The sequence below is a fragment of the Palaemon carinicauda genome, chromosome 22 (assembly GCF_036898095.1).
Source record: "Palaemon carinicauda isolate YSFRI2023 chromosome 22, ASM3689809v2, whole genome shotgun sequence".
NCBI lineage: Eukaryota > Metazoa > Arthropoda > Malacostraca > Decapoda > Palaemonidae > Palaemon > Palaemon carinicauda.
The window spans coordinates 65,868,877-65,891,806 of NC_090746.1; the positions used below are offsets into that span (position 1 = coordinate 65,868,877).

At 42.5% G+C, this 22,930-nt stretch overlaps 1 protein-coding gene and 1 pseudogene across 1 annotated transcript in view; both read left to right on the top strand.

Moving 5' to 3' along the window:
- Vps13 (vacuolar protein sorting 13C) overlaps positions 1 to 22,930 on the top strand; it is a 469,226-nt gene that overhangs the window by 380,777 nt on the left and 65,519 nt on the right. Inside the window, exons 52-59 of the mRNA XM_068346310.1 lie at positions 5,402 to 5,556; positions 5,887 to 6,001; positions 17,244 to 17,470; positions 17,699 to 17,867; positions 18,360 to 18,440; positions 19,007 to 19,142; positions 21,594 to 21,772; positions 22,276 to 22,395. Of these exons, the coding sequence (XP_068202411.1) occupies positions 5,402 to 5,556; positions 5,887 to 6,001; positions 17,244 to 17,470; positions 17,699 to 17,867; positions 18,360 to 18,440; positions 19,007 to 19,142; positions 21,594 to 21,772; positions 22,276 to 22,395 (1,182 nt within the window). The remainder of the gene's footprint in view (positions 1 to 5,401; positions 5,557 to 5,886; positions 6,002 to 17,243; positions 17,471 to 17,698; positions 17,868 to 18,359; positions 18,441 to 19,006; positions 19,143 to 21,593; positions 21,773 to 22,275; positions 22,396 to 22,930) is intronic.
- Positions 2,167 to 2,285, top strand: LOC137616782 (5S ribosomal RNA; annotated as a pseudogene).

Consider the following 22,930-nt stretch of genomic DNA (forward strand, 5'->3'; position numbering starts at 1 on the left):
GACCGACGGTGTTCCGTCGCCCGGACCGACGGTGTTCCGTCGCCCGGACCGACGGTGTTCCGTCGCCCGGACCGACGGTGTTCCGTCGCCCGGACCGACGGTGTTCCGTCGCCCGGACCGACGGTGTTCCGTCGCCCGGACCGACGGTGTTCCGTCGCCCGGACCGACGGTGATCCGTCGCCCGGACCGACGGTGTTCCGTCGCCCGGACCGACGGTGTTCCGTCGCCCGGACCGACGGTGTTCCGTCGCCCGGACCGACGGTGTTCCGTCGCCCGGACCGACGGTGTTCCGTCGCCCGGACCGACGGTGTTCCGTCGCCCGGACCGACGGTGTTCCGTCGCCCGGACCGACGGTGTTCCGTCGCGCGAACGCCGGCTCGATTCCTGCAGTATCCATGGCTCACCTACGGGTCATCGCTCGCCTGTGAACTTTCGGATTCCGACCACTAGCTCTCGCCCTTCTTACCACGCTCGCCCTCCTTCTGCGCTCCCTCGCGCACATTCGTCTGCACTCCTGCGTGCCCGCTCATGGGCGCTTCCATGCTCGGCCACGCGCAAACCATTGATTTACCATCGCGCGAGCGCCAGGGCGATTGCGACCCGCGTTTCCCGTCGGGGTTTCGCAAAATGGCCAGCCTGGCGAGTCTTCTGGAGCGTATTTCCAGAAGACGGTCTTCACCCCGTAAACGCAGAGCATGGCACATGCAAGAGCAGGAAGAATCTTCAGGGAGGTCTGAGCAACATTCTTCTTTCCAGAATCTGGGTTAGCCCTTCCTCGTCATTCCCTGGAAGGGTCTAGCCAGGGAGCTTTCCATTCGAGGTTTCTCCGTCGGGCAAGGAGTGACTGGTTTAGCCCTTCCTCTTCTCCATCTCGTGGAAGGGGCTTACCAGGTCCTTTCCCTCCTCGGTTGCGACCCGAGGTTTTGTACAAGGAAGCTCCAGGAAAATCATGGGTACTTTCCTCCTCTCGGGCTCAAGCACCTTGGCGTTTCGTCGCCAAGTTTCGAACTTGCTTGCAAACTCGATGTTGGACCATCTAGACGCAGTGACCGAGGGCTTCCTCTCGGGTGTCTCATCCGTGGATGTCAACAAGCTCAGACACACTTCCATCCTTGGGAAGAGCTTGTTTGTGCCCAAGGACTGAGACATGGACAGCGGTTGTGCGGAGGAAGTCGACTTCCGTTTTCACTCCTCCAAGGCGCTTTCTTCCAGACCCTGCAGGCCTCCAGCGCCTCTTTTTTCAGCCTCGTCGGCCTAAGTTATCAGACCAGCTAAGACAGGGTGTCCAATAGCAGTCCCCTCCTGTCAGGGACAGGTAGCACGGGAGGCTCTCCCGGGGGGGGGCCATGATCCTAGAGGGAGCGGCAGAGTTCACAAACTCTAGGATTGGCAATCCCCCCTTGCAGGTCTCACGCTGGGAGGATGCCTAAGGTTACTCATCCGGATAACAGCTTCCCAATGCCGATTCCTGCACGATCTCCGTGGTCAGCCAAGGATATCGCGCCTCGCTCTTACCATCTCTCCGTCTCTGTCAGCGAATTCAGTGTCACTGAACCTCTATGCCATGGGGTTGGCAAGAGTTTTGCCCGTTTGGGCAGAATGATCCATGCCTTAGTAGAAGGTCCTCCATAGGGTCGTCGACAGCTTCTCCCCCCAGCTACTTCAGTCGATCCTTTCTCGTAGGAAAGCATCTGAGACGGGAGTTCCGTCGTTGACCTCTCAGCTCTGATCAAGTTTCTCGAACAAACTCCGTCCAGCGTAGAACAGCAGAATCGATTAGACTGGTAACGAGGCGGCAGGACTCTTAGGCCCTGGATCGGAAAGACGGGTACTTCCAGTTTCCATTCCATCCATCTTCCAGGAAGCTCTTGGAATTCAGCCTAGACTACAGGTGTTCCTGCTTAAGATGCAGTGTGGCTATCCCGCTGCGGCATCGCAGGTTTTTCCCCAGAGAACTCTCCCTGCTTTCCTCATGGTCGCTCAGGAGCAGGCTTCCGCCTCCTTCGCCTTTTGGAGGTCTGGTCAACTCCGGTAGGCTCGGGTTTGACCTTCTTCAACGCCGGGACAAGCTTCCGGGTCCTTGCCATGAGTGAGGGATCATGGTAATTTGCTAGGAGCCTTCTCTACTTCTGCCTCAACATCTGAAGTATCTAGCCATGATATTGAGTCAACGGCCTTACCACGTTGAAAACCCCGCTTCTCGTCCGATCAGCGAAGTTAAGCAACGTTGAGTCTGGTCAGTACTTGGATGGGTGACCGCCTGGGGACGCCAGATGCTGTTGCCCCCTTCTCCAAGCCTTCCCTTCAGTTGACTGTGGCAAGGCTGAGGAGAGTCACAGTACCTGTTCTCAGTCAAGCAGAGCTTTCAGCCCTACCTTGGAACGTTTCCTGGGTCTCTTTTCCTCATTGACCCGTCTAAAGTCCCGAACGGTCGCCTCAGGATAAGTTCCCTGTGAGGCGGCCCAAATTCCGGTGGTATCAAAGCGACGATTAACCAGACTTTCTGGTCCCATAGTTAGACCTGCAATGGGTGTTGACCTATGGAACCTCTTGATGGGAGTGGATATTCTCGTTCTTTCCCCACATTTTGATGCTGTTCTCGAACTCGTCAAAGAAAAGAGGGGGGGGGGGGCATGTTCCGGTTCAGGCCTATGGTCAGGACCTGAAGGATACCTCTCCATCATTCAGGCAGGCTTAGGGGCCGTAGTCTGGCCCCTCTACAGATCCTACAGTTCCTGCCGAATCGCTCCGTGCGCGACGACTTCATGGTACTGGCGTATTCCAACCAGCGAGGGACGCATTTTCATACCTTCGCATCTTGCAGTAGAGATACTTAGATGATCCGAGGTCCTCTCAATACCACTATCGGCTCGCTCATTCCGGGCAGAGGAATGTTCTCTCCGACTATCTGAGCAGAGCCTCGCAGATAGAGAGTACCTGGGGGTCTTTGGCCTTTAGTAACCAGCAAGTCCTGGCCTGGGGGGCCTGATCGCGACAGCCTGGAACTTCAAGCTTCCGCTGTTCTTCCCCCCAGTCTCAGACCCCTAGACTCTTTGGCAAGATGCTTTCCGGTGATGGTGGGACAACATCGACGCCTGCGTCTTCCCACCATTGTTGTCTGTTGAGAATGGGTCTCAACAAGAATAGGTTGTCTGTCAACCTTTCGATGGCCCTGAGAGCTCCACTGTGACTATTCGCGAAACGGTTTCCGGACCCTCTGCTTCCCCTGACGGAACTCCCGGGAGAGCTTCTCCCACGGCACAGGCTACTCAAACAACCACACTAAAACATCTTTCACGAGCCGTTGCATCGCTTCGGCTTCACGCCTGGAGACACTACGCCGCCTCCTCAAGAAGAGACAACCCGCTACAGTCGCGGAGCGGAGGTCGCGTCACCTGCGATAGTCATCCGCAGGGGTCTTCCAGGCGAAGTGGAGTGTCTTCGGTGGTTGGAGTCGTGGGAGAGATACCTCTTCCCTTGAGGCCTCTTCTCCAGCAATAATGGAGTTATTGCTTTTCGGCGGGAGGAAACTCCTTGCCGCTCTCGGCAGTGAAGCCTGTCGCTCAGCCTTTCCCTGGCTTTCAAGCTGAAAGGAATAGACTTTTTCCTTCCCGCTGGACCTTTCTCCGCTCATGCGAAGCTGCAAACGTCCCTGCCCCCAGTCAGAGTGAGACCTCCTCCATGTAGCATGGTTCGGACTCTTTAGTCCCTTAAGAGATCTTCTCAAGAACCATTACGTCAGGCCTCTGATCGTATTCCGTCTTGGGGGACGGTGCTCCTGCTCACTCTGGCCTCGGCCAGTGTGTAAGCAATCTTCTTGGTCTCGTACAACTCCGCCCTTTCTAGAGAATAGGAGAAGGCAACATTCAGGTTCGCTCCTGAGTTGTTTGCTAGACTCAGAATTTTGGGGTCCCGGCCCTTCGGTCCAACTCCTTCAAGATTTTGAGTCACCATTCTGTATCAGATGACCCAAACCTTCTCCTTCTTGCCAGTAAAGGAATCGAGGGGTTATCTTTGAGAACAGCTGCAGTTTGTCCTCACGTGCAGCCGGGTTGGGAGCACAGGAAGGACACAGGGGAGAGTCACCAGTATACCTCTTCAGCTCGAACTCAAGGACATTCATCTCGACCTGAATCCAGACCCTCCCCCGTCACGTCGCCCTACAGCACGATGTCGGATACATCGCAACGTCCCTCACCTTCGAGTAGAACTACTCTGTGACGCAGGTGCTACAAGCTGGAGTCTGGAAGCATCTAATGACCTTCTCAGCCCGCTTCCTGCAGGACGTGACCCACAGGAGTATCGATATGTTTCTATCGCTCTGTGGTGGCTACACAACAGCTGGTCTAACCTCAGGCGCCTTTTTGGACAGGTGGCAGAAGGTTGAGGGCATTGTTATCAGGTTTTAGTCTGCATGAACGAAAGAAGTATGTCTGGCCCTTACTTCTTTCTTCATCGTCCCCTCTACTGGGGAAGCAGCATCCTGGTCTCTGCATAGCTGACCTCAAACCTCTGCAGGTAAACCATGCTTCCTTGTGTTCCGAGTATTGAGTCAATACTGTCGCGTCCCCCATACCCTGACGAGGTGGTATTGGGAACGTCCTAACCCAGGGTTCCTTCTGGAACTCCAGGTCAACTGCCTAGGACGGGTCACACTTCTTGCGGAGCAAGGAACTTGTGAGGTGCAGGGACTCCTTTTCTCGAGTGCGACTCACTCGGATTCTGAGTCCCCGGGTAAAGCCAAAGCCAGTATGGCTGGGGACTTTCCACCCTTCCTAAGGGGTAAGTCACCCAATGTAAATAGCGTGGTTTGTATTTCGGTTACGAAACAAATGACAAATTCGGAGATAATTTGTATTTTTCCTAACCATACAAACCTTAGCTATTTACACATATTTGCCTGCCAGCCCTGTCCCCCAAGGCAAGTCCTACCTCTAAGTGAAGTGAAGCAGTTCACCCCTGCTAACTAGCGCGGGGGTAATACACCCTCGTTAAATTCTAATGGCTCGCCATTTTAGCTACACCGAAAGGTAAACCCAATGTAAATAGCTAAGGTTTGTATGGTTAGGAAAAATACAAATTATCTCCGAATTTGTCATATTTTATAATATTTTCTATTAGAGGGAACTTTATTTTCAGTCATTCAAACTTAAAATTTTTTAATCCTTTTATTTGTTTTTAAACTTTGTTAATCAATATAGTTAAAAAAACATATACTGTACTTTACTATAGTTAGTCGTTAATATAGAGAGTGATTATATATTCACAATATACAAGATCGATTATATTATTTTGTGTGTATTTGCTATGAATTAAATTCTTTTATCAGCTTTCATTAATATATGCATAAATAGCCATTGACGTTTATCATAAAAATAATCTTTCTTATGTATCATTTCAGTATGGTGGTGTGATGACCGAAGTGAGCCATTCTGAAGGAGGTGTGCTAATAACTCTTGATGAATGTTTTGATGGTGCTACCACAGCTTTGATTATCAATCAACTGACAAACACAACAGTAACCTTATGGCAGGATGATCAAGAAGCAAAGAGAATGTGAGTTCCAACTATTATTCGTAATTCCTTTACGCAGCTTGGTACTGAGTGCAATCCCTTGCTCTTGCTGGACTATATGACCAAAATTCCTTAAATCAATCAGTCAGTCAGTATGAATATTTGGGATATTAGCGTAATTTTTTTCAACAAAACCTTATTGATCATATATATATGCCCAATATCCAATTACTAGTTGTGACCTTATCAAAAAATTAGACTTTGATTTTATTATACACATGAGACATTTGAATATTTTACAAGAGATATATGTCATTTAATTATTTTGAAAAATACTTGAAGAAAATTTATTTGTTTTCTATTTTTCATCAGGGAACTGGCACCGCAAACTGTGCAACACTACACATGGAATGTCCCTGCTGCATCTGATTTGAAAATGGCTTGGGCTTGTGGAGCAAGCAAGCCTACTATCCATTGTCTTGATAAGGTAAATGATTATATTTGAATGACTCTATTCTTATTTATCATTCATACTAATTAAAGTTCACTGTACAATGATAGATTTTTCAATATTAATCTTACCCGATGATCATGTAGCTGTCAACTCTGTTGCCCGACAGAAATCTAAGGTCGGGATACGCCAGCGATCGCTATACAGGTGGGGGTGTACACAACAGCGCCATCTGTCGAGTAGGTACTCAGGTACTTCTTGTCAACAAGAACTCAATTTTTCCTCTGTCGTGCCACCGGCAAGACCTACTTGGATACGCTGTTGTTTCTGGAGTTGTTTTTCACGATTTTGGTGATGTATTCGCTCTAGATTTTAGCCTTCGCTATTCAGGAACCTTTATCATTAGCTTATCAAGCTTTTTGATCAGATTTGGATTAATTGTTAATGAACTTTGCTAGATTTTGGAATTCCCCCTTAACTATTTCTACAATTCAAGATGTCTGACCATTCTCAAGTCCCTAAGTACAGGCAGTGTAGCGTTAGGGCTTGTTCTAGGCGTCTTCCGAAGGCCTCCATAGATCCTCACACCGTTTGTTCCAATTGTAGGGGTAAATCCTGTCAATTGGAAGATCGATGTGAGGAATGCGCTGGGCTTTCGGAATTCGATTTTAACGAATTCCTAAAGAATGCACGTAGGCTAGAGAAGGATAGGATCAGGAGGAGTTCTTCTCGCTCTTTTGATTTTTCCTCTCCCCATGCCCCTCAACCTACTCCTTCCCCTGTAGTGGTGACTCCCGACCCTGCTACTAGTGCTCAACCCTCCATGGCGGACATGATGCGTGCCATTCAGGCTCTTGGTGACAGAGTGGAGTCATTAGCTAATGACCGGAATCAACTTTTGGCAGATGTCAAAGAGTTGAAAGCGCAAAGTGCAGTGGGAAGTGTAGTGAGTGCAAGTGAAGTGAAAAGTGTCAGTGTCAGTGTTGCGCATGAGGGTACAGTGAACCCTCGTTTATCGCGGTAGATAGGTTCCAGTCGCGGCCGCGATAGGCGAAAATCCGCGAAGTAGTGACACCATATTTACCTATTTATTCAACATGTATATTCAGACTTTTAAAACCTTCCCTTGTACGTAGTACTGTTACCAAACTACCCTTTAATGTACAGAACACTTAATGCATGTACTACAGTACCCTAAACTAAAACAGGCACAAATATTAAAGGTGATTTTATATCATGCATTTCCTAAACATGCTAAAAAGCACGATAAAAAATGGCAACCAATGTTTTGTTTACATTTATCCCTGATCATAATGTAGCAACAAACTGGAGGTAGAGCTTTGCTTATTACCCAGACATATTTCCCATACTTTTCCCTTAGAACTACATCACATCTTCCTACTTTAGATATATATATATATATATATATATATATATATATATATATATATATATATATATATATATGTGTGTGTGTGTGTGTGTGTATATATATATATATATATATATATATATATATATATATATATATATTTATATGTATACACATATACATACCTACATATATACATAAATACATGCATACATATATATATATATATATATATATATTACTGTATATATATGGGTTATGGAAAAAATCCGCGAAGTGGTGAATCCGCGATGGTCGAACCGCGAAGTAGCGAGGGTTCACTGTACATCTGTTCGTGCCAGTCGTCCTCCCAGTCCGGGACCTCTTGCAAGCTCCCAAGCCCAGGGGAGAAGCAATGTCGAAGGACCAAAGGGTTCGGCAGGCCTTGATCAGCGTACGGATGTACCCTCAGTGGTTGCGGACGTATCTGTCAGAGATCGTCCCATCCACAAACAGACGAATGAGCCCCATCATTCCTCGTCTGTGGAAGAAGTTTCGAGGAAGAAACGTTGGACCAAGGTCTCACGACCTCTCAAGCGTAAGGTCCCTTCCGAGCGAGTCCAACGGCCCAGGTGTAGCCACTGGGTCAGTTCGGACTCGCCGCAGTCTTCCGAAGACTGCACACCTCCCAAGAGAGGTAGAGTGGTTCCGCAGCAGGCAACTACTCCGTCTGTTGCCGCACCAACCACGGTAGATCCTAAATGGTCCATGCTGCAGACTATGCAGTCTCAGCTTGCTTCCTTTATGCAGGAGTATCGTGCTGAGAAGGTTGACACTGCACCAGTTAACCTACAACCTGCCACGGTTGTGCGCTCAGCAGATACTGCGGCTGCCTGCTCCCACACTCCACCTGTGAGAGCTCCACCACCGATGCGCAGTCCACCCTGCCAGACGCATGTTCATGCTGCACCCTCCGTTGACATGCGTGAGCTACCGCATCAGCAGTGGGAAGGTGCTGTCGAGCTGCCGTGTTTTGACACAATGCGGCATGCTCCGCAACCCATGCGGCATGCTCCGCAACCCATGCGGCATGCTCCGCAACCCACGGCAGTCCCTCCCACGCACCAGCACTCTGCTTTTGTTGTTGCCAGCTCGCAGACTGACCAGCAGCGGCATGATGTTGGATCCGCAGCAGCTACGCATGCACCCGTGCTGCCGGATTCAGCCGTTCAGCTTTCTGCTCCACCTTTGCCACTTCCTCCTCAGCTTTCGGATGATGGAGTATCTGATGACGTAGCTGCGCATTTGGACGATCCGCACTCCGACTTAGAAGAACCCAAGTCTACGCCTCCCTCCTTGGACTTTCGGAAAGTCCTTGCCTTGTTCAGGGACTTGTATCCGGAACAGTTTGTGTCTGCAACCCCTCGCTCTCCTCCCTCCGAGTTTGCTCTGGGCATGCAGTCAGCAGCTCCTGCCTTCACCAAACTTGTACTCGCGCGCTCATCCAAGAGAGCTTTGAGGGTTATGGGAGAGTGGTTGCAGTCCAAGAAGCAGCTGGGAAAGTCTGTTTTCATCTTTCCGCCTACCAAGCTTGCTTCCAAATCTAGCGTCTGGTATGCCACGGGAGAGGAACCCGGCTTGGGAGTTCCTGCCTCTGCCCAGGGCGACTTCTCAAGTCTGGTTGACTCTCCCCGCAGGCTGGCTATGAGACGATCTAAGATTTGCTGGTCCTTTTCTGACATGGATCATCTGTTGAAGGGAGTCTTTCGTGCTTTTGAGATCTTCAACTTCCTCGATTGGTGTTTGGGAGCGTTAAGCAGAAAGACTTCCCCTTCGGATAAGGACTCTGCCATGCTTATCATGTCTAGCATGGACAAAGCCATTCGGGATGGGTCTGGTGAGCTTGCGGCTTCGTACGTGTCGGGAGTGCTTAAGAAGAGAGAACATCTTTGCTCCTTCTTGTCGGCTGGGATCACTCCTTGCCAGAAGTCGGAGTTGTTGTTTGCTCCGCTCTCCAAGTGTCTCTTTCCGGAAGAGCTGATCAAGGGGATGGCTGCCTCGTTGATCCAGAAGGATACCCATGACCTGGTGGCATCCTCCGCACGTAAGGCTAAAGCTTTACCTTCCGTGCCTAGACCTAGGATGGACACACCAGCGTCTAGGTTCATCCCGCCCTTTCGTGGCAGAACCTCCAGCAGAGGAGGTACCCGTGCCGACAGTCACCGTGGCAAATCGAAGAAGGGTTCCAAGTCCTCAAAAGGCAGAATCTGACTGCCTACCTCTCCAGACAGCAGTGGGAGCCAGGCTCAAGAGCTTCTGGCAAGCTTGGGAGAACAGAGGTGCAGACGCTCAGTCTGTGAAGTTGCTAAGGGAGGGGTACAGGATTCCGTTCTGCCGCAGTCCCCCTCTAGCAACGTCTCCCATCAACCTCTCTCCCAACTACAAGGAGAAGGACAAGAGGCTAGCGTTGCAACAAGAGGTGTCGCTCTTGCTACAAAAGGGAGCGGTAGTCATAGTCCGGGACCATCAATCCCCGGGCTTCTACAACCGTCTCTTCCTGGTAGCCAAGAAGACAGGAGGTTGGAGACCGGTGCTGGACGTCAGTGCTCTCAATGCTTTTGTCACCAAGCAGACGTTCACAATGGAGACGACGAAGTCGGTCCTAGCAGCGGTCAGGAAGGAAGACTGGATGGTCTCGTTAGACCTGAAAGACGCGTACTTTCATGTCCCCGTCCATCCAGACTCCCAACCTTTCCTAAGGTTCGTCTTTGGAAAGGTCGTGTACCAGTTCCAAGCCCTGTGCTTTGGCCTAAGCACGGCACCTCTTGTGTTTACCAAACTGATGAGGAATATTGCCAAATTCCTTCACTTGGCAGACATCAGAGCCTCCCTCTATTTGGACGACTGGCTTTTAAGAGCTCCGTCAAGTCGTCGCTGTCTGGAGAATCTCAGATGGACTATGGATCTGACCAAGGAATTGGGTCTCCTGGTCAATATAGAGAAGTCCCAACTCGTCCCATCCCAAACCATTGTCTATCTAGGTATGGAGATTCAGAGTCGAGCTTTTCGGGCTTTTCCGTCGGCCCCAAGGATCAATCAAGCCCTAGAATGCATCCAGAGCATGCTGAGAAGGAACCGATGTTCAGTCAGGCAGTGGATGAGTCTAACAGGGACACTTTCATCGCTGGCCCAGTTCATCGAGTTAGGGAGACTCCACCTCCGCCCCCTTCAGTATCATCTAGCTGCTCACTGGAGAAAGGACATGACGCTAGAGGCGGTCTCAGTGCCTATTTCCGAAGAGATGAGGTCTACACTGACGTGGTGGAAGAACAGTATTCTTCTCAAGGAAGGTCTACCATTGGCTGTTCAGACCCCCGACCACCGTCTCTTCTCGGACGCATAGGACACGGGCTGGGGTGCGACACTGGACGGACAGGAATGCTCGGGCACGTGGAATCAGGAGCAAAGAACACTTCACATCAACTGCAAGGAGCTTTTGGCAGTTCATCTGGCCTTGATAAACTTCAAGTCCCTCCATCTAAGCAAGGTGGTGGAGGTGAACTCCGACAACACCACAGCCTTGGCGTACATCTCCAAGCAAGGAGGGACTCATTCGAGGAAGTTGTTCGAGATCGCAAGGGACCTCCTCATTTGGTCAAAAGATCGAAAGATTTCGCTGGTAACGAGGTTCATTCAGGGCGACATGAATGTCATGGCAGATCGCCTCAGCCGGAAGGGTCAGGTCATCCCCACAGAGTGGACCCTTCACAAGAATGTTTGCTGCAGACTATGGGCCCTGTGGGGTCAGCCCACCATAGATCTATTCGCTACCTCGATGACCAAGAGGCTCCCGATGTATTGTTCTCCGATTCCAGACCCAGCAGCAGTTCACGTGGATGCCTTTCTTCTGGATTGGTCCCATCTAGACCTGTATGCGTTCCCTCCGTTCAAGATTGTCAACAGGGTACTACTGAAGTTCGCCTCTCACGAAGGGACACGGTTGACGTTGGTTGCTCCCCTCTGGCCCGCGAGAGAATGGTTCACCGAGGTACTGCAATGGCTAGTGGACGTTCCCAGGACTCTTCCTCTAAGAGTGGACCTTCTGCGTCAGCCGCACGTAAAGAAGGTACACCCAAGCCTCCACGCTCTTCGTCTGACTGCCTTCAGACTATCGAAAGACTCTCTAGAGCTAGAGGCTTTTCGAAGGAGGCAGCCAGAGCGATTGCCAGAGCAAGGAGGACATCCACTCTCAAAGTCTATCAGTCAAAATGGGAAGTCTTCCGAAGCTGGTGCAAGGCGAATGCAGTTTCCTCAACCAGTACCTCTGTAACGCAGATAGCTGACTTCCTTCTACATCTAAGGAATGTAAGATCACTATCAGCTCCTACGATCAAAGGTTACAGAAGCATGTTGGCAGCGGTCTTCCGCCACAGAGGCTTAGATCTTTCCACCAACAAAGATCTACAGGACCTCCTTAAGTCTTTTGAGACCTCAAAGGAGCGTCGGTTGACCACACCAGGCTGGAACCTAGACGTGGTGTTAAGGTTCCTGATGTCAGCAAGGTTTGAACCGCTTCAATCAGCCTCTTTTAAGGATCTCACATTAAAGACTCTTTTCCTCGTTTGCCTAGCAACAGCTAAAAGAGTCAGTGAGATTCACGCCTTCAGCAGGAACATAGGTTTTACATCTGAAACGGCTACATGTTCCTTGCAGCTTGGTTTTTTAGCTAAAAACGAGCTTCCTTCTCGTCCTTGGCCCAAGTCGTTCGAGATCCCAAGCCTGTCCAACTTGGTGGGGAACGAACTAGAGAGAGTACTTTGCCCAGTAAGAGCTCTTAAGTACTATTTAAGACGTACAAAGCCATTACGAGGACAATCAGAAGCTTTATGGTGTTCTATCAAGAAACCTGCTTTACCGATGTCTAAGAACGCACTTTCTTATTACATCAGGCTTTTGATTAGAGAGGCCCATTCTCATCTGAAGGAAGAAGACCTTGCTTTGCTGAAGGTAAGGACACATGAAGTTAGGGCTGTCGCTACTTCAGTGGCCTTCAAACAGAACCGTTCTCTGCAGAGTGTTATGGATGCAACCTATTGGAGAAGCAAGTCAGTGTTCGCATCATTTTACCTCAAAGATGTCCAGTCTCTTTACGAGAACTGCTACACCCTGGGACCATTCGTAGCAGCGAGTGCAGTAGTAGGTGAGGGCTCAACCACTACATTCCCATAATCCCATAACCTTTTTTAATCTTTCTCTTGAAATGCTTTTTATTGTTGTTTTTTGGGTTGTACGGAAGGCTAAGAAGCCTTCCGCATCCTGGTTGATTTGGCGGGTGGTCAAATTCTTTCTTGAGAAGCGCCTAGATTAGAGGTTGTGATGAGGTCCTTTAGTATGGGTTGCAGCCCTTCATACTTCAGCACCTAGGAGTCACTCAGCATCCTAAGAGGATCGCTAGGCTCAGTAAGGAGGACGTACAGTAGGGTCCCGAATTAAGCGTGTTCGAATTACACGATTCCCCTTTTCCACGATCGCTATTTTTCAAAAATAAATTTTCTGTATCCACGAGGCTGTTCAAAGTTCGCGAGTCAAGCACTACAAAATGTATCAAATCTATAGTCTTTTTAAGTATATTGGTAGCCCTAAATACGGTGATTTATAATAAATGTTACAAAACAATATTAACATTACATTTCATTAACATAATTTCATAATGAATAGCCTATTTAAGGATAAAATTCCACATCAACAATGAAATCAACTGTTAACTGTGCGAGTCCAGCTGACAAAATGTAAACAGAAATGTGGTTACGTTCTCGGCAATCTTTATCTTTCTCCAACCTTACGATAATTGTAATGGTAGTGTTAATGATGGTATATTAAAGCATTATTTTTGTTTAGTACAGTATATTTAAAAGCCTTATTTTTCCCTCTGGGCGTTCAAGGTTTTCACGAGTAGACTGGGTTCGTTTATCGGCAGTGAATAGCCTAAACTTCGGTAACGAGTCGTCAATATTTTGTCATATTTTAAACAGTAGGCTATACATTTGATTTGCAAACATTGGTTTTGTAGAGTAGACGGTAAAATAAAATCTAGAGAGAGAGAGAGAGAGAGAGAGAGAGAGAGAGAGAGAGAGAGAGAGATTTGATGGCAGAAATCTCTCTCTCTCTCTCTCTCTCTCTCTCTCTCTCTAGATTTTATTTTACCGTCTACTCTACAAAACCAATGTTTGCAAATCAAATGTATACTGTTTAAAATATGACAAAATATTGACGACTCGTTACCGAAGTTTAGGCTATTCACTGCCGATAAACGATAACAAACCCTTTAATGCAAACTAACTGTATCCTTTGATATTCCTCTATATTTATCACGAATTCCTTCTATACCTCCTCAGACACTCTTATTTCAAATATCTAAATTATTCTTATCACAACTAACACCATCTAGTCATTTTCATTCCATTATATCTATTATTCCTCTGAATCTTATTCCCTTTCCTTATTCTGTTTATTCGATGGGATTCGTTTTTCCCTTTACCGTCTTTCAGAATCTATTTTTAGCCACTGGCAACCAAATCCCCCCTTCCCCCGTCTCCTACCGTCTCCCCTGCGAGTCCACCCAGCCTATCTCATCACTCCCCTGCGAGTCCACCCAGCCTATCTCATCACTCCCCCCACCTTCATCCTCCCCTGTTCTAGGTCTGTAACCTTCTGCGTCATAATATATCTCTCTCTCTCTCTCTCTCTCTCTCTCGTTATACAATACTTACAAATAGATGAAGAAACCAAAATCGGTTTTCTTGAAGTGTCAATTAAATACAAAACGAAAAAATTATACCGTGTATACATCCATTTCAATCATAGCTTAAAATACGGTAACCGATTTCGTCAGCAAACCACTATTTTTTAGGAAACACCATTCTATTCCAGAAAATTTTTACTCTTTAAATGTCAATTGCGCTATAATAAAACATGTACTTATGTTGTAAAATTTCGGGTGTGTTTTAAAAATCGAGTATTGCTAACTTATTTTTGTTTTACTTTTGGCTGTGATCACATCAGCTGATGTCTAGCTTCCGCGCGAATACAATAACAAAGAATTGTTTACACCATTTCTTAACTTATTCAAACCATCTATACAGTTAATATTACATAAACTCCAATGTGTTATAACCTATCATATTTATTATTTAGTACTTTAAAACCATCCCTCTCTCTCTCTCTCTCTCTCTCTCTCTCTCTCTCTCTCTCTCTCTCTCTCTCTCTCTCTCTCATCGAACGTTATAGCGGTAACCTAATTGTTCGGTGACTTTAAAAATAGGCCTAGTACTTTCTTCTTTACCTTTTTTGCATATGGATCCATAATTGAGGTGGGTACAAGTTGACTTATAACTGAAGTTAGGAAAAGTATTTTGGATATGGAAAGGACAATTATCTTTCGTAACAGTTTAGAATTATCGTAAGTTATCACTCTGTCATTAGCGGCAGTTTGCTATTGTGGATTAAACGCATAAGGAAAAAAAAATTTCCAGCTTTGCTACGAATTTAGGAATTTATATGGATACGGTAAGTAAAATATTTGTAATAACATAATGTTTACTAAATGTTTGTAACATCATTAGTTATGACTTAGATCATGTGTGTTTAATGCATTCGTTTGTTTATTATGATCGAAGATGGAGCGTAAACAAATGGAAGGTTTCCGTTTCAGGCGGCATCATAAAGAAAAACATTTCATAAATGGCATTCATTTCATTTATTTGAAAGTTCTAATAAAAAATAATTAGAACATTGGTAATAACAAATTCAACATATAATCTATACTTGGTAAAATTGCTGTCAATTCAAAAACACAGATGTATAAATGCGTCTGTTTCTTTGTTGTGATCAGAGTTAAACGTAAACAAAACATTGGTTGTCGTTTTCTATTCTGCTTTTTAGCGTGTTTAGGAAACGCATGATATAAAATCGCCTTTATTTTGATAATTCTGGATTTTCAATCATACAACAAGCTAGTCTATAGAGTGATGGTTTTGCTATTCACCAGTTGTATTATACAATAGATATGACAAACATTAAAATTTGTCTGTATTTTGGGTTGTGTTGTAACGGGAAATATATGGTGTTTACACCTATCCTGGTTATAATTTTAACCATTTTTCAAGTTATTAGAACTTTAAAGTATATTAAATGTTTTATTTATTTACAAGAACAATTTGATATTATAAAGAAATACAGTATAGTACAAAGAAAGTATTGGAAATGGGTAGTAAACACATTTGAATAGGCAAATTGCTGGTTGCCATGGCCACAATGGAATTATTTCTGTTAGTTGTGTGTTTCGAAATTCGCGATTTTCCATTTACACGAGGTCATTAATCGACCAAATTCTCGCATAATTCGGGACCCTACTGTACTTAAAAAGGCAGAGTAATGGTTCAAGTCGACTTCCTTACCAGGTACTTATTTATTTTGTTTGTTATTTTGAATAACTGCTAAAATGAAATACCGGATACTTAGCTTCTTATGTTAACATGTATGCTGGTCTCCACCCACCCCCCTGGGTGTGAATCAGCTACATGATCATCGGGTAAGATTAATATTGAAAAATGTTATTTTTCTTAGTAAAATAAATTTTTGAATATACTTACCCGATGATCATGAATTTAAGGACCCTCCCTTCCTCCCCATAGAGAACCAGTGGACTGAGGAGAAAATTGAGTTCTTGTTGACAAGAAGTACCTGAGTACCTACTCGACAGATGGCGCTGTTGTGTACACCCCCACCTGTATAGCGATCGCTGGCGTATCCCGACCTTAGATTTCTGTCGGGCAACAGAGTTGACAGCTACATGATCATCGGGTAAGTATATTCAAAAATTTATTTTACTAAGGAAAATAACATATTAACTAATATTTTTCAATCGTCAGTTAGGTCTTTCAAGTCTCAAAACAGATCATATTTACAGGTAAAGTTAGTCAATTGTAGTTGATCCTTAGGATCCAGAAGTATCTTCAGGTAGTCAAAAAATACTGGAAAATTATGAACCATGGAATCTGATCAATCATGATTAAATTATTAGCCTTGATTATCTATTTTACCTATCCGAACAACCAACTCCATTATTGAAAAATAAAGTATCATCCCACAGGTATTTTTTCAGCAATTTGCCCACTGATCTATAGTGACGGTCAATACTATTATTCAAAGTTCTCCACACAAATTAATGAAGAACTTTGAAGCTGCTGTGACCCATAATGCTATACAATATCTAACTATAGTTTGTTGAATTATTTATGTTTTTTATATTTTTAAGTAGCGAGTACAGTATTTGGCTTTTGGTCATCATCTCCGTCTCATCCAGTGTTGAGCAAACCATAACCCCATTGTTTGTTATATCTGTTACTTTGTTGATATCAGCCTGTGGTTTCCAGTGTTAGGTAAATATATCAAGATCACAAAGATGTAAAGGATTTAGACATTTGATGAGGCAGTGGTGGAGTATTTTGAGAGAAAATCATTAGATATGGAAGTAGCGGGACGAACACTAAATGGAAGGGCCAGAAAGTTGTAGGAAAGGGAATTGTTTTTTATTTAGGTCAGATGAAAGATCTAGCAAATATTACTCTAGACAGAAGAGAAAGGAGAGAATTCATCTCACGTCTCAACGTCTAGAGAGGGACTATGATAAGATTATAATTGTGATGGTGATATTGATTTAGTTTTGCATGATTTACTCACAGAAGTTTCATTGCTACTACAGTACATCAAATTCAGTCTTCATGTTATCAAAAGTTTCATTCATAAATAGTGATTTGAAGTGTTCATTAATTTTTTGTAGATATACTCAATTTAAAATTACCAAAGTTATAAACAAGCATTCTTATAAAGTATCATTATTTATTATGCACTTGTTTTCCTTTACAGGATGATCAAGGAACTATGAATGATAACACCATTCATTGGGTTGTATTTTTGAACGGTAACCAGAGATGCCTCTTATTTACTGACGATATTGAAGTAGCATCCGCTGCTCTGAATGCTGTCGAGTTGGAACGATTTCAGCAGGAGATAAAAATTTCTTTGTATTGTATAGGTTTATCCTTAGTCAACGACATCACCAGAAAAGAAGTAACATATATAAGTCTTGCTAGGTATGTGGAGAAATAATATCCAGATAGTCTTGAAAGTGCTTAAGACTAAAGTAAAACTAGTGAAAAGCTATTAGGCTAATAATATATGTTACACAGTATGGTATAATTTAATATTTCAGTTATAAAGATTTATTTTACATTAATAGATTATTCTAATCTTAGATCACCTAATTATATGCTACTGATAGTTTGTCTATTTTTTTTTATTTCTTCATTTTTAATTTCCAGTTCTGGTGTTGTTTGGGAACACTGTAAGATGAAAGGTAAAAAACACCGTCCTTTCACCCAAGATCAAACTGAAAATCTTGAAAAATGTTACCAAATGTATCAAAAACTACTCCAAGGGGATGTTCAGTCCAGTGTCATTAGTCATTATGTTATCAGTAAAAATTTAGAGGTAAGATTGAACTGCGACTTTAATGTTACTTTTGGTGTGCCTAGCCTATTAGTGTAAGAACTTAAGAAAATGTTTTTTTTTTTTATTACCAAGAAAACATGATAAGTTAATCTATCTTGCTCACTGTAATAAACCAAAAATATTTTTCCTAAGCTTTCCATATTCTTTTTCCAAATTATTCAAGGATTTTTCCAAGTTGCTAAGATTTTACATTCCATTTGATTCTAAGGAAATATTTCCATGGGGAGACAGTCTGAATAAGCATGTGTGTTACAGTTATAATACTAATTTTCAAAGAAAATGTATTGTTCCAAGGTCAGTATGGAATTATATTTGATTATTTCATTTTTTACTTCTACTTTTGTTAATAACTATGCTGATAGGGACTTTCTTAAGTCCAATAAAACAACATCTAAGGGATGCCAATGAATGTCACAGTGCATCTCATGTAATGAAGGAAGTGTTTAACTTATAATGCTTTATCCACCTTAGGTTGATTATGTTACCATGACTGTAAGTAAACCGTTCTGCCGAAAGATAAGAAGGACGTTTCACCCGGGTGTTTGGCTAGAGGTTTGTTTTTCATCATCCTTTTTCTATTGTGGTATGCTGATTTACTTGGAAATTTCAATTTGTATTAAGTGCTGGAGATTAGTTATATATTCTTTGTGTACTGATCAGACTAAGTGTTATTTGAAGAAGAGGTTTGAATTATATTTAATACAGAATTGTTATATGTCTTAATCTAGAAATCTACTTCAGAGAAAATGGCATTTATAAATTTTGGGTAATAGGACTCTTGTAATTGGACTCATTGTTTTTAAACATTACGCCATAAGTAGCTGGGTTTTGAGTATATATGAAACAGCTAACTATATTTACATACAGTGCATACATATGATAGTACTTATTATTATTATTATTATTATTATTATTATTATTATTATTATTATTAGCTAAGCTACAACCCTAGTTGGAAAACCAAGATGCTATAAGCACAAGGGCTCCAACAGGGAAAAATGGCCCAGTGAGGAAAGGAAATAAGGAAATAAATAAACGATATGAGAAATAATGAACAATTAAAATAAAATATTTTAAAAACATTTGTTTATACTTATGTTCATAAACTTCTTTTCCAGTTACGAACATCACCGCATCAAAGGCACATTCATTTCAAAATAAACAGCGTCCAAATTGATAATCAGTTAGGGGGATCCATGTTTCCAGTTGTGTTCGCGAGGGTGCCTGCTCCTCGCAGTGTTATGGCAGAAACAGGTGCGTGATAGTGTTTGTATTCCATACTAGATTACAGTATTTTATTGTTAGTACTTTTGATATTGTTGAAGCCTTTGATGGAAATGTAATGTTCATGACGATTAGTTTAGATTTAAATTGGTGAATGTTATTTGTGTGCTTAGATTTTTGTCTTTGAATTATTATAGGTGCATTTTAAAACTAATACTGTACATCTGTGAATCAAATTGAGAATTCATTTTGCAAAGAGTATAATTCATGAAATGGTTGATATCAAATAAATTTAACATACCGTACTGTGTGTTAGTAAGTAAAATGAAAAAGGTCCTTGTTATGAAACTTTGGTATTTTGAATGTTTCTATCAAGGTGCTCAAATCATGATTTTTACAAAAACTTAATGTGAAAAACTTTTTGTTATTGATTCACACACACACACACACACACACACACATATATATATATATATATATATATATATATATATATATATATATATATATATATATATATATGTATGTATGTATGTATGTATGTACTTCATTTATTCTCTCACTGATTTTTTTATGTCTTTATAGTTTTGTTATTAATTGTATTGATAGCCATTGGTTACAGATATTCTTTATGTTGAGAACTGCCTTATTCTCACAGCCAACTTTATTGTTTTATGATTTTGAATAGGGGACTAAGGGATTTTATAAAATATTAATTTACTTAAATAACATATGGAAAGTTTTTAAATAGCCATCCTATTACTTCTCACAACTTTCAGTGTTGTAATTTATGGACATTATGCTGTCTTATAATCAGTCTGAACTGACATTTACTGATACAGTGGAACCCTAGAGATCAAACCTAAGTTGTTCCAGAAAGGCATTGAAAAATAAATGTTTTCAGCACCTATTTAATTTTCTCCTTAAGAAATTATTTAAATAAGATTAATGTGTTCCAGACCACAAAATTCACTCATTATAATGCATTTTTACATAACATATTCCTTAATTTATATAGAAAAATAAGGAAAAAATAGGTAAAATATATGAAACTTGGTCCACTTTATATGCAGTAAAGAGACTTGATAGCCTAAGTGGAAGGCTGTCTGGCTAAATTAAACACAAGCTCACCTCTTCTATTCTTTATGACTTATCACTGCCACTTTACCCTATTAGCCCAAATTTTCTTTGAATATATTGCACAAAACACAAAAAAAAACAATCAAAATTAAGTAAAAGACTTATCACTGATATTTTGCTGTGTGCACTGGGAGAGAGTTATGTGGCAACAGTGAACTGTGCTGTATATAATATCTTTGTCATTTGGCCTTTATGCCACAGATTACACATGTCTCTATTGTAGAGGTTCTGGCAAGTCACATGTCCCCAATTAATCTCCAAATAATAATTTTATTCATTGGTAAAATATTGTTTGAAGCCTGATGTCATTGAGTTCAGATGTATTTGATCTGGGGTTCCATTGTACTCTTTTCTAGAGTTCAAATGGCCGGATACACTCAACTTTTGATTTAGAAGGCAGTTGTGAATTAGTTTGGAATAAGTATATTTTTATTGATATCTCACAGGAAGTAACTATAAAAGAGAGGGGATTCCTAATCCCCTCGTCCCATCCCTTTTAGTCGCTTCTTACGATTTGCAAGGATACGTTGGCACCATTCTAATTGTTGTTATGCCCCCCGTGGAAAAAGGTGGAGTGGAAGCAGATGTGCATCAAAGGGTAAATGAAGGATGTAAAGTGTTGGGGCCACTGAAGGGAGTGATAAAGAATATAGGGTTAGGATTAAATGTAAAGAGAGTTTTGTATGAAAAAGTGATTGTTATGGGGGATGACAGTGATGGAGAGACAGAAATTGAATGTTTGAGATGAAGTGTCTGAGAAGTATGGCTGGTGTATCTCAATTAGATAGGGTTAGGAACAAAGTATTGAGGGTGAGAATGGGTGTAAGAAATTATTTAGAAGCTAAAGTGGATATGAATGTGTTGAGGTGGTTTGCCCATGTAGAGAGAATGGAAAATGGTTGTCTTCTGATGAAGGTGATGAATGCAAGAGTTGATGGGAGAAGTACAACAGGAGGGCCAAGGTTTGGGTGGATGGAAGGAGTGAAGAAAGCTCTGGGTGATAGGAGGATTTATGGGAGAGAGGCAAAAGAGTGCTTGAAATAGGAATGAATGGCGAGCTATTGTGACACAGTTTCGTTAGGTCCTGCTGCATCCTCTGGTTGCCTTGGTGACCGCTGAGGTAGCGGCAGTAGAGGATTCCACTTGTGAAGGAAGCTTCATTGTGATGGATAATGGGGACAGTAGGCCGGGAGGAACAACTAGAAGAAAAATTACATTTTTTTTCTACCTTCAAAATTGGGGGAAGTGCCAGGGTAGATAAAATAGGATATTTTTATTGAGTTTGTAGAGTAAGTACCATATATTTTCACATTTGGGTTATTAAAATGTTAAAATTTTCAGTTCCTAAACCGTTTTGTGAGGTTAGCATTGTGCAACGTTTAACCTCGCCAGTCTTCACTCAGTACAAGTATTTTGCTGTCCTAGTTCAAGAATTTCATGTGAAAGTAGAACTACCTTTTGTATATGCCATCCAAGAAGTAGTTTTTCCTACCTCAGAGACATCTGCCAACTTATATTCGGTAAGTTAGATTAACTTATTTCATAATCACATTCTGAGATGCATACTTGAAATAATACAGTAGTCTTTACAAATTATAACAGTTATGCTCTGAATCACTTTATGAAAGCCGAGATAAACTTAGGCAACTATATAACCTGTAGAAGATAGTACTTATTTTCATTTATTCATTACTGTATATGGTGCTACATAACATATAGAGCCTAATACTTACTTTGGTTATTCATTACTGTATACAGTGCAGTATTACATTTACAGTACAAAATTAATGTTGTCTTATCTTTCATCATGTGTTAGCTCCATTTTTTGTTAATGCACTAGCCTTTATATGTACTGTACTATAAAATTAGAGAATTTATTTTTACATTGCACTTGTCTATGAAATACTGTAGAGATATATTTTATATTTTCTCATGGTAGTTTTTCTTTAATTTACAATTATTTACTGGCAGGGCTTTATACACGACGGTTTTTTGTAATATTGTCTTCATCTTCTATTTGTAGCCTAAAGGTTATGATCAAGACATCACATTAGTCAGGGAAGCGCTACAAGAGACTGTCAAAGGTCATGTGTCTGGTGGGCAGAAGGACTACTTTGATCATCTTCACCTATCACCTATTAAGGTAAATAGGGTAATATGTTTGGTATCAATGATAGTACAGTATTTTATTACAGAAATTTTTTGAGCCAGTTCTTGGTTGCTATACCCATCTGGTAGCCTTTTTTTCATTTACATTTCCCATTACACCATTCAGGAGGCAATACAGTATAGCTTATTAATGTCTTTTTGTACTTGAAATCCCAGAGAACTTACAATAATCTGGTGATTCCATGTATCATGGGGGTTATCAAAAAATTCCAATAAAAAATTCTTTTATATTTTTGCAATTTTGATATTAGATAACACATAGGTTTTTATCAATTATGTTTAGGTATCATATTTTCTTGCTATGGGTTCAAGAAACATTTTTTTTTTCCAGGTCGTCATATACTGTATACCTATGTGTTGTAATCCTATGGGCCTTCCACTTGTTCTTTGCACCGTTCCATCTAAATATATTACTTTTCTAACCTACTGCTCCTCTCCCCTATGCATCACACATTTGAATACCAAGTCTCTTTTCCAGTATCTGAATACTGTATCATATTTGTCTCTCT